Source organism: Oncorhynchus keta, chromosome 24, assembly GCF_023373465.1.
Source record: "Oncorhynchus keta strain PuntledgeMale-10-30-2019 chromosome 24, Oket_V2, whole genome shotgun sequence".
Lineage (NCBI taxonomy): Eukaryota > Metazoa > Chordata > Actinopteri > Salmoniformes > Salmonidae > Oncorhynchus > Oncorhynchus keta.
In genome coordinates, this window is record NC_068444.1 from 48,175,496 (window position 1) to 48,192,425 (window position 16,930).

Consider the following 16,930-nt stretch of genomic DNA (forward strand, 5'->3'; position numbering starts at 1 on the left):
AATGTATCCAACTATTTACACAAATTTGGAGCTTAGGCTCTCTATGAGACCGATGACAATTGTAACAAGTTGTTTATTCTCCAAAAACAGACAAGCAAGTCCTGTTTATGAAATGTTAGAATAAGATGGACAAATGAGCAAAGTTAAAAAAACAACAAAAAAAACATGGTTTTCAAAAATGTGTTACCTCAATACACTAAAACAGTCACAAAATGAGCAAAGATTAACATTGTTTGGCACTATAAGCTACGAAACATTTACATAAAACTAAATGGCACCGTTGACTTGTTTACAAGACAATGAATGATAACATTTCCACCAGCCTACACAGTAATGTACAAGGCCTAGACCTCTTAGTCAACTGCCCTGTGAAAATGATCTTGTAGTATCCAAATGGTCACTAGAGTGAATCTTAACATTTAACACTGCATTATACATTTCTTCCAGGGTTGTGATTTCTCAAGAGAACCCATAGCCTGTATTGACTTTGGTCATATCCTATCCAGAGATTTTAACCTGATGGGTGATAATTAAACCAAAAAGGGAGTCCATGTGCTGTCGTGCTTGTCTCAGAACCTTTGCCTAGAGCCCCATAAACCCTTGACACTACCTCTACAGTCTTCAGAACCAGCTTGATACCTCTCTCCAAAACGGCTAGTTCTTGTCGTCCTTCTTCTCCTCCTCCTCTGTGGGGTAAGAGTGCCACGTGAGCCGCTCCTCATAGAAGGATATGACCACCTGTGGACACTTCACGTTTGCTTCCTTAGCTGGTACCAGGTCTGCTTCATCCGAGTTTTTCCTACAAGAACAGGCCGTGTAGAGAGAACCACGAGTTGGATGAGTACTTAAGTGGATTGTAGTGGCGCTATGAAATGGGTTAGGATGCACAGATTGAAGGCAATGGATCCACTTTTTTTTATTGATGCATAGGCATGATAACACCGGGTTATGTGAATTGACAGGTACATTGACTTGCGACTGCTGAATGATTAGGTCTAGTAGCATAAAGGTAAAAAATAAAATTCAAATGAATAGGGCAGTAAGGGCTATACAAACCATTTCATGAGGAACATGAGTTCTCCAGTGGAGTCGGTGGCGCCAATAATCCTCTCTGGATCCAAACCTCGAGTGAAGCCCCTTAGTTTCTCTGGCTAAAACACAGGGCGAGTGTCACTCAATGTGAAAAAGACCAATGATTCCATCTGTGTACATTCTGTCTTTAGGACTTACGTCGTCTTTTTTCTTCTTGGGTCGACTTTCCTCTCCTTCCACATTAGGCTCCGCAGACTTCCTCTTGCCTACAGACTCATGAGCGGATTTCTGTTTCTGCAGAAACTGTGCAATCAGGTCGGGACAGTCCAAATTATCATCTGGCTCCCATGTGTTGTCATCACTGAAGAAACAAAAGCAGTGTTAATTAAGCCAGAAAATGGCATTGGAGTGAAAGAGGGGTTTTGTTTGGTCAATACAATCATTCCACATAGGGATAAAACATATATCACATCTGTATTGTGTAGACTCACTCCGAAAAGCCTTTCCACTTAAGAAGGTACTCCACTCTCCCTTTCACCACCCTTCGATTCAAAACTTTCTCCACCACATATTCGTCTTCCTCTTCCTCCACGGCCACCACATCCTCAGCCGCCTTCTCCTGTATCTTCTCAGCCGGTGTCATCATCGTCACCTCAGACTGGGTGGGGGCTGTGGGTGCAGGGGGAATGATGGCTGTGGGTGCAGGGTTAATGGCGGCTGTGGGTGCAGGAGCAGCAAATCACGGCTCCAGAAAACGCCCACTCTGTTGATGGTGGCACTTATACTGAACTGTCCATTAAAGGGTCTAACCCCAGTTGAAACAATAAAGTGCCTTCCGGCCTCTGTTTTGGTAAAAAGCTAAGGGAAGGGGCCTGGAGAAATATAACCAATCTTAAATTTATAGACAGCGCTATGGTTGCAAGGACTGACCACCAAATATATAAAAATGTTAGTTTTGAGGCTATACATTTACTATGTTTACAAACATTGGAGAAAAACAAGCATATTTTGGGTTCTGATGGGGTCCGACAGCTTAACTGAGTTAATGAGGCATTCATAAGTTATTCTTCAAGAATGAATGTGTATTCAGTCATGACTGAAATTATTGGCACCCTTGATAAAGATAAGCAAAACAATCCTGAGCAATATTGTATGAAAAAAAAGGGAAAGATTTTGTTTTTAAAAAAGTCTAAAAGACAGGAGTCAGGTTTTCCAGCACCCTCCCCTTGCAAGGATAACGGCACCAATCCTTTTTCTAAAATGTTTGACGAGATTGAAGAACACATTGGGAATGATCTTAGACCATTCCTCTATACAGAAAATTGCTATCCTTCATCTGCGCTTATGGGCGGCCCCCTGATAATTTAAACAATACGTTTTCAATGGGGTCCATATCCAGAGACAGGTGGCTATTGCAAAATGTTGATTTTGTGGTCAATTAACCATTTATTTGTAGAATTTGATGTGTGCCTGGGGTTATTGTCTTGCTGCAAGATCCACTTGCGGCCAAGCTTCAGCCTCCTGGCCAGTGGCGATTTTGCCATGTAAATCTTGGTGGGGCAAACACAAACTAAATGTTGGGGAAGCATGCCAGTAAAGCCACTACACATCACAAAACAATACATTAATTGCACTATAAAGGTGACAAACCGCCAAAAAAACATAGCTTATATGCATAGCTTGCTTAAACAAATGTGGTTTCTACTGACAATTGAGATGTACAAACTATAGCATACGGGGACGACAAGCAGATAAGAGGCAATCCGTAAATTCGATTAAGACATTAATAAGCGAGCTAGGACAGAACCATAGGATAATTAAAGGGGGCAATGACAGCTTTTACAATATTCAATGATTACAGTAAGCGAAATTAAGAGAGGAAAATAGACCAAATTATTAGGGTGAGCCACATGAGCTACTAACAGCTTACTACACAATATACACTTAGTATTACTTTCTTAGCTACAGTATACACATCTCTCTGGTATATTATTTATGCAGCAGCGTACAACTCATTTTTGGACTCACCTTGTTGTGCTCACTTGAACACGCAGTCTCTCATGGGCAAATTGTCAAACTTTGTCATCTAAGTCTGGCCTCCTCTGGATTTGTGGTGATTTCAAGACAACTGTGTTTACATTTGTTTGTGATAATAACCCCAAGCACATATCAAAATCCAAAAAGAAATGGTTAATCCCCCCCCACAAAAAAATCTACATTTCGCAATGGCCATCTCAGTCTCTGGACATGAACCCGTTGAAAACCTGTGGTTTGATTTTGAAGAGGGCCGTCCATAAGGCAGACAAAGAATATCAAGGATCTGGGAAGATTCGTAATGGAGGATTGGTCTAAGACACCTCCCAATGTGTTCTCCAATCTCATATTTTAGAAAAAGGCTCAGTGCCGTTATCCTCACAAGAGGAGGGTGCTAGGATATTGAAAACAGGAGTGCTAATAATTTTGACCTCTGGTTTCTTTTTTTTAAATGTATTTTCAATTACATGTTTAACAAAACCTCTAAGCAATTGTATTTGTATAAAATAATTTCACTTTTTTTTTGAGGATACAACAGCTCAGTGTTTACAAAAATGGATGTAGCAACTGCAGATTGTCCCTTTAAAGCCTACAAATGCTAAGTTATATGGCAAGGCTCTCCAACCCTGTTCCCAGAGAGCTAACATCTTGTAGGTTTTCACTCCAACCTCAATCAAACACCTAATACTTATAATTGGCTTGTTGATAAACTGAATCTGGTTACTTACAACTGGGGTTTTATTGAAAACCCACAGGGTGGTAGCTCTCCAGGAACAGGGTTGGAGAGCCCTGTTCTATGGCATCTTGTGAGACAAATAGCCTCAACTTCTGAATTGATATACTGTAATTCAGTTAAACAAATGAGAGGTAGATGGGAAACTCACAACACTGCAGAAGTATATTTGTAAGTAGAAATAGCAGCTTGAGTTTTGCAAAAACATGTGATCCTTTACCCCACACAAATAAAACAGTGACATTGTATATATGAAATATGAAAAATGTTATAAGACCTTCAGTAAGAGTGGGAGCATCATCATTAGAAGGTTCTGTAATCTCGCTCATACTCATCAGGTAGACAGTGGGACCAACAGTTGTTCCTGGTCAAAGTCAAGAATAGGGCAACGAGGGTCAGGAATCAATAAAAGGTAGACAGGAAACAAAATAGCATTGGAGAGAAGGCGAATCATCAGTGGCTACATATCTATATATACATTTATTTGTACGTTTTATCCCTTTCTCCCCAATTTCCAATTGGTAGTTACAGTCTTGTTTCCAGTTCTCTATCAGGGGCCCTTTGCATAGGTGAGTAAAAAATAATGTAAGAACTTGGTTATTACAGGTTTACTATGCCTACTGTCACAATATTTTGTTATTTTGGGGGGTAGATAATTAAAAGGGATGTGCAGCAAGAGACCAGTGCGCAAATTTCAAACATCCAATGAGCACAGCGCTCAATAGAAGTCAGAGACTATGGATAGGTTGGCCACTGGCAGTTCCAATTTTAATTGCCGTGACAATCATGCAGGAGATGGTGCATTAACACACATTCTTCAATCTGTAAACAATCGGAGGACTTGCTAGCTACCGCGTACAATAGGAGGTGATACCAAAGTCAAAGATCGTTAAAAAATGATTTGGTCATTTGCAAATGCAAATAATGATCAGTTAGCCAAAGATGGTTTGAAAACTCTCAGTTAGCAGTCTGGCTTGCTGCCTGTGTTTATTTAACTATTTAACGTTAACTAGCTATTAGCCAGCATTAGAGTCATGGTCATGGACCAGCAGCGACTCGGCCGAGCTCTCCACTTCTAGTATACACGGCACTCTCCTCCATATTGATTTACAAATAAAACAAAAGCAGCGTTACTACGCTAGCATGCACATTCTAAATGCGTTAGCTATCTAGCTAAGTAATCTAACAAAGACGCAATGTATGGACATGCATTGTATATTATCTTTCCGCAGCTAGATACAAGCTGTCGCTATATAACAGTAGCTAGAAACTATTTCCCAACACAAACGTGCAGGTAGCTAACGTTAAGAGAGCAATGATATAATTAATGGAACGTTAACTCACCTCAAAACGAGTTATTCGATAGTGAAAACAGTCTGTCTTTAAATGATGCTGAGATAGAAAAATAACTTGTTTTATATTTTCTTATATAAATCAGTTTCGTTTATTATATTAAATCAAATATGAACATGCGCAAGCTAAATAGATCGTGTCCGCCCCCCTTAATGTCCGATAAAAAAAAACTGCGTTTATACACGTGCATCGATTCCACATTGTGTGGATTTCTCGAAGAAACAAGTTCTCGTGTAGCTAGCTGGCTAGGTTTCTCAGATGTTGTAGAGATTAGCTCGTCAGCGAGCTGAAGCGTACGAGCGAGGTATCTATCCATCCCCCTCGAACAACCCAGCATTTTCTTCTGAATGCGAATAATTGTATCCTGTCCATTAACAAGAGTGTCGGTGTTATAACATTTAACATGAAGGTAAACGGGCGAGTTTGTAATTTAATAAAACAAAATTATTTTAGTTTGCCCGGAAACGGATATGACGTCTGATTTTATTTAACGGAAATACCTCTCTCTCTTTATTTTTTATTTTTTTATTAACAACAAATCAATACAGAAAGCACACGAGGGAACACAAGTATATATAGATTATATGCAATGGACAATCGAGCTAGGGGGTACAATATCACATTACAATTACACAAGGACCTTAAGGGACATACATACACTTACAATTCTAACAATTCTAAGGTGTTTTTTTGTTTGTAAATTTACATTTGTGTATATGAAATTTGGCCAAAAGAATAATGAAATAATTACATAAAAATGTTTCAGCTTATTTCTATCGTTTGTAAAGAATCCAAGCAGTACATCTCTCCACAATAGTGTAAAATCTTCATAAATGTGTTAAATTAGAAATCTACTGATGTCTTGCCACAGTTTTCTTACATGAATACAATACCAAAAAAGATGCAACAATGTTTCAGGGGGGTCATTACAAAAGGAGCCATTTGAGTTGATGTTTTCCTTCAACTACTTCATATAGTGGTTGGCAGGATAATATTTATGAATAATTTTAATCTTAATTTTGTTAACAATTAGGTATGTGTGTGGCAACATCCCAACTTTTTTTCCAGCAGATATTATCATTATCCATTATCCATTCCAATAAGGCATGACATAAGGTACAACATCCTGCTGAAACAAGGTTCGCATCGCTCTGTTGTTGAATGGACCAAAAGAGAAACAAATCTTTCCCACTGATGAGTCAACAGGGTCAATAGAAGGTAGGCTCTGATGGTCAGGTCTTGACACGTTCCTGAATAACAGAGCAACACTTGAGGGAATGGCATCTAAAACAATTGCAAAATCTTTAGGTGTTACAGGGACCTTGTAAAGTGATAAGAATTCCTTATTACTGAGTAAAAGACCCTCTGCATTTACCAGTTGGCTCACCAATAGGATATTATTTCGGAACCAATATTCTAAAAACAAAGAAGTATTTTTATACAATATATCTCGATTATTCCATATATAATACCTGTGTTGAAAATTGTGTTTATAAATTAAGGACCATCACAAGAAAACCTGCCGATGAAAAGCAGAAAGTTTCACTGGAATTTTGTCAATATTGTAATTGCAAAACAACATGAAGTTAAGGCCAACAAAAGTAGAGAAGACAAGATGAGGAATACAATTCCAGATAGAAGTGGGTCTTCTTAGGAATTGTTTTATCCAATTGATCTTAAAAGTATTATTTCAAGTAGTAAAGTCCAGAAAATTCAGTCCACCATTCTCATAAGTGTTCATGACAACAGTTTTCCTAATGTAATGGGTACGGTTTCTCCACAGAAAGTCTGGTCTATCTCCTTGCTTATTTTACTGTCAAGATATAAAGATAGCCATATGTTAGTCTAGAGATACCTTCGGCCTTGGTTATTAGGACTCTACCTTTTAAAGATAAGTCCCTCTGTGGCCATTGATTTAGCTTCTTCTGGGTATTTTTAATAAGAGGGTTAAAATTTAGTAAGCCTCTAGACTTTTGATCCCTTGTAATGGTTATGCCCAAATATGTAAGTTCTTCTTTTACTGGAATACCGTAATATGAAGGTGTCCACACAATCTTTGACAGCTATGAGTTCACATTTATTAATGTTAAGATATAGACCAGACGCTTTGGAAAAGGATTGTAATCACATTGATCGATATGGGAATTTGGTTAGCGTCTTTCAGAAAAAGTGTAGTATCATCAGCCAGCTGGCTTATAATAATTTCTTTACCAGCTATGGAACTACCTTGTACAGAACTATTATTTAAAGAATTTGCAAGAAGTTGGGTGATTAATAAAAACAGGTACGGAGAGATAGGACAACCTTGCCTAATTCCTCTCTTTAACTCAAATCTAGGTGAGGTGCCATATTTCAATTTGATAGAGCTGTTACCATTTGTATAGAGAGTCTTAATAGCCTTACAGAAAAAAATCCCCAAAGCCAAGTATCTCAAGGGAGTGGAAGAGAAACTGATGCTCTACTGTGTCAAATGCTTTATTAAAATCTAAAACATAATATGAAGCTATCCTCAGTTATTAGGTCTGAGTAGTCAAGTATGTCTAATACTAGTCTGACATTGTTAGAAATATGTCTGTTCCTCATGAAGTCAGACTGTGTTTCATCAATGATTGCATCCAGGACTTCTTTAATTATTTTTGCAAGTAGTAAGGCTAATATCTTATAGTCATTATTAAGAAGACAAATTGGATGCCAGTTATCGATGAGCAGCACTTCTTTTTTAGGCTTAGGTATCAGTGTTATTAACCCCTGACTTATTGTAGGAGGGAGAACATTGTTTTTAATACTCTCTAAAAAAAGACTTCAAATAGGAAGGGAGCTACTTGCTCGGAAAATCATTTGTAAAATTCTGATGTAATTCCATCAACACCTGGTGATTTATTGTTCTTTAGATGTTTGATAGACTCTATAATCTCTTCAACTTTGATGGGTTCATCACACTGTTTAGATTCTACATCACTGATAGAGTGAACATTATTCAGTGAGTTAAAAAAACATATCTGTCGATTCCTGACATTACGTAGAGCTATACAATTTTCTGTAAAAATTGCTACAGTATTTAGCGATTAAACATTGATGGTGTTATCTGTAATAACACCATCAATGTTTAACTTATGGATAGTGTTATCTTTAGAGTGACATTTCTCAAGTCTAAAGAAATAGGATGAATTCTGTTCTCCCTCCTCAATCCATTTTTTCCTAGATCTAATAAAGTCTCCTTCTGCTTTTAATCTATATTATCCAGTTTATTTTGTAACTCAATTAGTTCCATCTTCTCCTCCCCCAAGAGGTCGGCTGGGGACCTCTGAGAAAGGGAAGATATCTTAATGATCACCTTTTCCTCCTCAGCTCTTCTGGTCTTAGCAAGATTACTACCATATTTTCTAAGGTATTTGGACACCTCAAATTTAAAGAGCTCCCAGTTCTTGCAATAAGATTTTTCTTCACAAGCCCTTTCCCAAAAGTGTGAGAGCAGATCTTTAACCTCAAATTGAACTACATCATTATTTAATAATGAGCTACTTAGCTTCCAGTAGGATGCTCTACCAAGGTTAGTATCAGGGGTAAATATTTTGATATGAATGTAAAGGGGAGTAGTACAAATATTTGTAGTAACACACTCACTATCAATACATTTGGATATAAGCCAAAAATCTATTCTGGATTGTCTTGTACCTGTTTTGTTACTCCAAGTGAATGATCTGTCGGCCGGAAACCTCTCTCTCCATATATCAGTAAGTTCAAACCTTTCCATAAAAAGTATTAAACCCAAATTCTGATTGGCCGGCCTACCTGGGGGCCATCTATCAGTTGAATTATCTATAGTAATGTTAAAGTCCCCTCCTATCAATAATAACAAATTGGGAAATTTAGATAACCAATGAAGTATATGTTTCTCTATATGTAACGGATGTGAAACGGCTAGCTTAGATAGCGGTTCGCGCTAAATAGCGTTTCAATCGGTGACGGAGGATATATGTTACTATTGATGATAACAAGACCATTGAAATGATTGTGATTTTTTTTATTCTTCTTGTTATGTTATACACAAACAACATTTCCAAAATTCTATACCAAAATTACACATATTTGATTGAATTTAACTACCTTATAACTTAAGGATGACGCAGAATATAGTTCCCATGCAGGAACATCAATCAGCGGAAATTCAGAGCACCACCTATAGTTTTTGATAAATCTCAAACTTTCATTAAAACACACATTCAAGGTAGTGAATTAAAGCTACACTCGTTGTGAATCTATCCACCAAGTCAGATTTGTAAAATGCTTTTCGGCGAAAGCATGAGAAGCTATTATCTGATAGCATCCACCCCCAAAATACTGCAACGTCACCTAACACGACAGATTTTGCGGTAGCCGGCGCTACCCAAAACGCAGAAATAAAATATAAAACATTCATTACCTTTGACGAGCTTCTTTCTTGGCACTCTTAGATGTCCCATAAACATCATTTTGGGTCTTTTTTCGATTAAATCGGTCCATATATAGCCTAAATATCGATCTATGAAGACTGTGTAATCAAGGAAAAAACTAAGTTTGATAACGCAACGTCATTTTTTTTAAATTAAAAAAGTTGACGATTAACTTTCACAAAACACTTCGAAATACTTTTGTAATGCAACTTTAGGTATTAGTAAACGTTAATAATCTATCAAAATGATCAAGGGGCGATGTATATTCAATAGCTCCACGTCCTGATATCATGTCCAACTATTTCTCAAACAAAACATCCGGTCGGAGACCGGAAAAAATGTGCTGCCTTGTGTCCGTTTGACCAAGAAACAAATCCGAGACAAACGACAAGACTGTTGACATCGTGTGGAAGCTGTAGGTATTGCAACCTCGGCCCCATTTAATGTGGTTCACGTTTAACAATGGGTTGAAGTGGCGCATGGATATATTTTCCCATTTTCAGTGATCAGATTTTCCTGCGCTTTTCGATGAAACGCACGTTCTGTTATAGTCACAGCCGTGATTTAACCAGTTTTAGAAACGTCAGAGTGTTTTCTATCCACACAAACTAATCATATGCATATACTATATTCCTGGCATGAGTAGCAGGGCGCTGAAATGTTGCGCGATTTTTAACAAAAAGCTGCGAAAATGCGCATGATCCATAACAGGTTTTAAAGGTAGTTATGATTCTTTTTAGTCATTACAATTTCACTATAATTCTTTATTACTTCATGTAACGATTCTCTTGTGGTGAAGGAGAGTCAGACCAAAATGCAGCGTGTAGATTGCGATCCATGGTTTAATAAACAAATGTAACAAGAATCTAAATACAAAACACTACAAAAACAATAAACGTAATGAAAACCGAAACAGCCTATACTTGTGTACACTAACACATAGACAGGAACAAGGACACTAAGGACAATCACCCACGACAAACTCAAAGAATATGGCTGCGTAAATATGGTTCCCAATCAGAGACAAGGATAAACACCTGCCTCTGATTGAGAACCACTCCAGACAGCCATAGACTTTGCTAGATCACCCCACTAGCTACAATCCCAATATATACACACCACATACAAAAACCCATGCCACACCCTGGCCTGACCCAATACATGAAGATAAACATAAAATACTTCGACCAGGGCGTGACAGAACCCCCAAGGTGCGGACTCCCGAACGCACCTCAAAACAATAGGGAGGGTCCGGGTGGGCGTCTGTCCATGGTGGCGGCTCCGGCGAGGGTCGTGGACCCCACTCAGTCAATGTCTTAGTCCCCTCTCCTCGAGTCCCTGGATAGTCCACCCTCGCCGCCGACCATGGCCTAGTAGTCCTCACCCAGAACCCCACTGGACTGAGGAGCAGATCGGGACTGAAGGGCAGCTCGGGACTGAGAGAAAGCTCGGGACTGAGAGAAAGCTCGGGACTGAGAGAAAGCTCGGGAGTGAGAGAAAGCTCGGGAGTGAAAGGAAGCTCAGGCAGGTAGATAGATCTACCAGATCCTGGCTGACTGGCGGATCTGGCGGATCTTGGCTGACTGGCGGATCCTGGCCGACTGGCAGATCCTGGCCGACTGGCAGTTCTGGCAGATCCCAGCTGACTGGCGGATCTGGAAGAGTCTGGTTGACTGGCAGATCTGGAAGAGTCTGGCTGACTGGCAGATCTGGAAGAGTCTGGTTGACTGGCGGATCTGGAAGAGTCTGTTTGACTGGCGGATCTGGAAGAGTCTGGTTGACTGGCAGATCTGGAAGAGTCTGGTTGACTGGCAGATCTGGAAGAGTCTGGTTGACTGGCGGATCCTGGCAGTCTGAAAGATCTGGCTGCTCCATGCTGACTGTCGGCTCTGGCTGCTCCATGTAGGCTGACAGCTCTGGCGGCTTCTTATAGACTAGCAGCTCTGGTGGCTCCGTGCAGACTGGCAGCTCCTTGCAGACTGACAGCTCCTTGCAGACTGGCAGCTCCTTGCAGACTGGCAGCTCCTTGCAGACTGGCAGCTCCTTGCAGACTTTTTTGTGTTTTAGTATTTTCTCATTAATACCTGCATTCTGTTTTGTATGATGTAACAATGTAAATTGTTTATCTGTATTTTGAATGTAAAAAATATACTGTATATGAAAACAAAACCTCTGAAAAGCAAGCAAAAACACGCAATAAACTATCTGGAATCATTGGGATGTCACTTCCCTTGACCATAATGCCCCGTGTACACTAGCACGCTGTGCCGCGCAGTGAAACATCGCTTCCTATTCATTTTCAGTAGAGACAGCAGACCTTTTTGTCACCGCAAACGCGTCATGGGAAGCGGTGAAAAATGGCAAACCCAGACTATTTGCATTGCCCCCCCCCTCCCTCTTACCTGCTGCTACACTGTTATTTATGCATAGTCACTTTAATAACTCTACCTACATGTACATATTACCTCAACTAATCAGTGTATATAACCTCACTATTGTTATTCTACTACTGCTCTTTTATTATTTGTTACTTTTATTTCTTACTTGTTTTTAGGTATTTTTCTAAAAACTGCATCTTTGGTTAAGGGCTTGTAAAGTAAGCATTTCACTGTAAGGTGTTGTATTCGGGGCATGTGACAAATAACATTTGATTTGATCATAATCTTGTCACGCCCTGACCTTAGTATTCTATGTTTTCTTTATTGTTTTGGTTAGGTCAGGGTGTGACATGGGTGATGTATGTGTTTTTCACTGTCTAGGGGTTTTGTAGGTTTATGGGGTCGTTTACTATCTAGGTGTTTATGTATGTCTATGGTTGCCTAGATTGGTTCTCAATTAGAGGCAGCTGTTTATCGTTGTCTCTAATTGGGAACCATATTTAGGCAGCCATCTTTTTGGGGGGTATTTTGTGGGTTTCTAGTTGCCTGTGTCTGCACTAGTATTATTATTATAGCTTCACGTTCGGTTTGTTGTTTAATATAGTTAAGTGTTCTTAGTCTTCATTAAAAGTATGTATTCATCTTACGCTGCGCCTTGGTCTTCTCACTACGATGAACGTAACAAATCTTCAGGAGGTGAAATGCAAAACTGACCTTGGATCATTAACTCTGGGACTACTACATCTCTAGCTGTATTTCACTGTCTCTAATAATACTTCCTGTTGACCCGACCAAGTTACCTCTCACCTCTAGCCAGTTCAGATGTGGGAGGGGTTCACCAACACAGCGGATATAACCTAGAGCAGGTGTTTCCAAACTGGGCAATGCTGTTGGAGGTACACCAAATAAAAATGTGATTCACATTTCAAAAATATTTTTTATTTAAAAAATATTAAAAAATTCTTCACATTTTTCAAACAGTACATTTATATTTTCCAACATTTGGCTTAGTCCCCCCTCGCCTGAGGAGCCTTGTTTCACTGCCAAAAATACAATTAAACCATCTAGTGTTCAGCGAAATAACAACAATGTCAAATACAGGTAGCCTAGACAAATAATTTACATCCAATCACATTAACCGTTACTTTCTAGCAGGAAACCTTCACGCTTGCACAGACATTTAGAAACGAAACGGAACAATTGGAAAAATAAGCCAGAAGAGTTTCAGTGAGAATAAAGACGACTTTCGAGTAGTAAGACATGTATAAAAGCAACAGATACCATTATTAAGAAGGGGTTAGAAGCGTCTTATATGGTGAGCTACCGAGTGGCTAGGACAGGCAAGCCCCATACTATTGTGGAGGACTTCATTCTTCCTGCTGCCGCAGATATGGCTGGGACAATGCTGGGGGAAAAGGCCAACAAAAACTATGCAGACAATAACTTCATCAAACAACACTTTAACGATGCATCAGTAACATGACAGGAGATGTTTTGAAACAATTACTGTTTCGCATACAAGCCAGTGAATTCTATCCGTTACAGTCAACAGACGTGGCGGGCCCGGCACAGTTCCTGGTATATGTCCATTACGTTTATGGGGGGGGGTCAATTAAGAAGACTTCTTCTGCAAACCTGGACAACAGGAGAGGATATTTTTAAAGTACTGGACAGCTTTGTGTCATCACATGGACTTGGTGGTCAAGATGTGTTGGTATCTAGGGGCGGCAGCGTAGCCTAGTGGTTAGAGCGTTGGACTAGTAACCGGAAGGTTGTGAGTTCAAACCCCCGAGCTGACAAGGCTGAACAGGCAGAACCCACTGTTCCCAGGCCGTCATTGAAAATAAGAATGTTTTCTTAACTGACTTGCCTGGTTAAATAAAGGTAAAAATTAAAAAAAAATCTGTACTGAAAAGCCATGACAGGTGGAAGCAGTTGCTCCCGACGCCACTTGGGTACACTGCAGCATCCGAGAGGCTCCTGCTGCCAAGCGAATGCCTGAAAGATGTTTTGGACACTACAGTGAAAATGGTTCACTTTGTTAAAGCTAGGCCCTGAACTCGTGTATTTTCTGCACTATGCAATGTGGGCAGTGACCATGTAACGCTTTTACAACATACTGGTTATCAAGGTGCAAAGTAGCTTGTTTGTTTGTTTTTTAAATTGAGAGATGAGTTTTCACACGACGGGCCTATCTGGGTGATGTTTTTTCTCACCTGAATGATCTGAATCTAGGATTACAGGGACTCTCCGCAACTATACTCAATGTGCGGGACAAAATTGAGACTATGATTAAGAAGTTAGAGCTCTTCTCTGTCTGCATTAACAAGGACAACACACAGGTCTTTCCATCATTGTATGATTTTTGTGTGTGCTTATGAACGAGCACGAGTGAGCTGGGTGCGCAATTACTTTCCCGAAACGGATGTCACAATCAACTGGATTCGTTATTTAATGCCTTGCCTCCAGTCCACTTACCGATATATGAACAATAGAGCCTCATCGAAATTGCAACAAGCGGTTCTGTGAACATTTTATTTATATCAGAAGCCACTGCCAGATTTCACATAGGGCTGCGCTCAGAGTATCCTGCCTTGGCAAATCGCCCTTTGCAACCACGTACCTATGTGAGAGTGGATTCCCGGCCTTCACTAGCATGAATACAGGCAAAGACTGTGTGTGGAAAATTATTTAAGACTGAGACTCTCTCCAATACAACCCAACCCAGCGGTTTGGCCTGGAAAGGTTTTTTCACCTGGTCACATACAGCTTATGTGTTGTGAATTGAAGTCCACAAGCGAAGGGAAGAGGTGAGAGGAGGAGAGCACATGGAGGCGAGACGGAATAGACGTGGCTGTGTGTTTACGCGTGATCAGGGGTGTATACATTCCACCGAGTCAGTTGAAAAAAAAAGTTTCTTTAAACAGAAGATAAACATACTTGAATTTAATAGAAACTCTTGTTTGCAACTGTTGGACTAATAATTACATCCTATATCAGCTAGATGCAGGCATGAGTGTGCAAGGCGGTATTGAATGTCATCGTCTGTCCATGTGTGCACCCACAGTTGAAGTCGGAAGTTTACATACACTTAGGTAGGAGTCATTAAAAACTAGGTTTTTCAACCACTCCACAAATTTCTTGAAAACAAACTATAGTTTTGGCAAGTCGGTTAGGACATCTACTTTGTGCATGACACAAGTCATTTTTACAACAATTTTTTACAGACAGATTATTTCACTTATAATTCCCTGTATCACAATTCCAGTGGGTCAGAAGTTTACATACACTAAGTTGACTGTCCCTTTAAACAGCTTGGAAAATTCCAAAAATGATGTCATGGCTTTAGAAGCTTCTGATAGGCTAATTGACATAATTTGAGTCAATTGGCGATGTTCCTGTGGATGTATTTCAAGACCTACCTACAAACTCAGTGCCTGTTTGATTGAAATCATGGGAAAATCCAAAGAAATCAGCAATGACTTCAGAATTCTTTTTTTAGACCTCCACAAGTCTGGTTCATTAATGGGAGCAATTTACAAACGCCTGAAGGTACCACGTTCATCTGTACAAACAATAGTACGCAAGTATAAACACCATGGGACCACGCAGCCGTCATACCGCTCAGGAAGAAGACGCGTTCTGTCTCCTACAGATGAACGTACTTTGGTGCAAAACTTGCAAATCAATCCCAGAACAACAGCAAAGGACCTTGTGAAGATGCTGGAGGAAACAGGCACAAAAGTATCTATATCCACTGTAAACGAGTCCTAAATCAACATGACTTGAAAGGCCGCTCAGTAAGGAAGAAGCCACTGCTCCAAAACGGCCATAAAAAAGCCAGATTACGGTTTGCAACTGCACATGGGGCCGAAGATGGTACTTTTTGGAGAAATGTCCTCTGGTCTGATGAAACAAAAATAGAATAATGGTGGCCATAATGACCACCATTATGTTTGGAGGAAAAAGGGGGAGGTTTGCAAGCCAAAGAACACCATCCCAATTGTGAAGCACGGGGGTGGCAGCATCATGTTGTGGGGGTGCTTTTCTGCAGGAGGGACTGGTGCACTTCACAAAATAGATGACTTCGTGAGGGAGGAAAATTATGTGGATATATTGAAGCAACATCTCAAGACATCAGCCAGGAAGTTAAAGCTTGGTTGCAAATGGGTCTTCCAAATGGATAATGACCCCAAGCATACTTCCAAAGTTGTGGCAAAATGGCTTAAGAACAACAAAGTCAAGGTATTGGAGTGGCCATCACAAAGCCCTTACTTCAATCCTATAGAAATTTGTGGGCAGAACTGAAAAAGCGTGTGGGAGCAAGGAGGCCTACAAACCTGACTCGGTTACACCAGCTCTGTCGGGAGTAATGAGACAAAATTCACCCAACTTATTGTGGGAAGTTTGTGGGAGGCTACCTGAAACGTTTGACCCAAGTTTAAACAATTCAAAGGCAATGCTACCAAATACTAATTGAGTGTATGTAAACTTCTGACCCACTGGGAATGTGATGAAAGAAACAAAAGCTGAAATAAATAATTCACTCTACTATTATTCTGACATTTCACATTCTTAAAATAAAGCAGTGATCCTAACTGGTCTTAGACCGGGAATTTTTACTAGGATTAAATGTCAGGAATTGTGAAAAACTGAGTTTAAATGTATTTGGCTAAGGTGCATGTAAACTTCTGACTTCAAATGTACATTGTAAACTTTCATTCATAGGCTAGGTTGTAGCAACCTCATGATGGGTATAGGGAAAATTTTAGTATCATCTAGTAGCCTAAATCTATCAATGTTACATTGAACTGGGTGAACGGAATATGAATGACAGTCATCCAATATGTTGTAATAGAAATAAGTCCATGTTTAAGAAAAATTATAAAAAAATAAGAGTAAAAAAAAATAATCGGTCTCCCCAATCTTAAACGTCACAGACCGCTACTGGTGTGCAGGTTATAGGG

General features: G+C 39.7%; 1 protein-coding gene across 2 annotated transcripts; it reads right to left on the minus strand.

Annotated features, from left to right (window-relative positions):
* Window positions 1–55: 55 nt before the first annotated feature.
* On the minus strand, window positions 56–5,473 carry LOC118357653 (chromobox protein homolog 1-like). Of its 2 annotated transcripts, none has more exons than XM_035734983.2 (6): window positions 5,144–5,473; window positions 4,077–4,163; window positions 1,524–1,701; window positions 1,231–1,393; window positions 1,057–1,151; window positions 56–799 (listed from the first exon to the last, which is right to left on the minus strand). In XM_035734983.2, the coding sequence occupies exons 2-6, from the start codon at window positions 4,132–4,134 to the stop codon at window positions 655–657; spliced, it is 639 nt and encodes a 212-aa protein (XP_035590876.1). In that variant the 5' UTR covers window positions 4,135–4,163; window positions 5,144–5,473; the 3' UTR covers window positions 56–654. The 2 variants fall into 2 exon arrangements, with proteins under 2 accessions (XP_035590876.1, XP_035590875.1); XM_035734982.2 differs by having other exon boundaries at window positions 1,524–1,749; window positions 5,144–5,467.
* Between the last annotated feature and the right edge of the window lie 11,457 nt (window positions 5,474–16,930).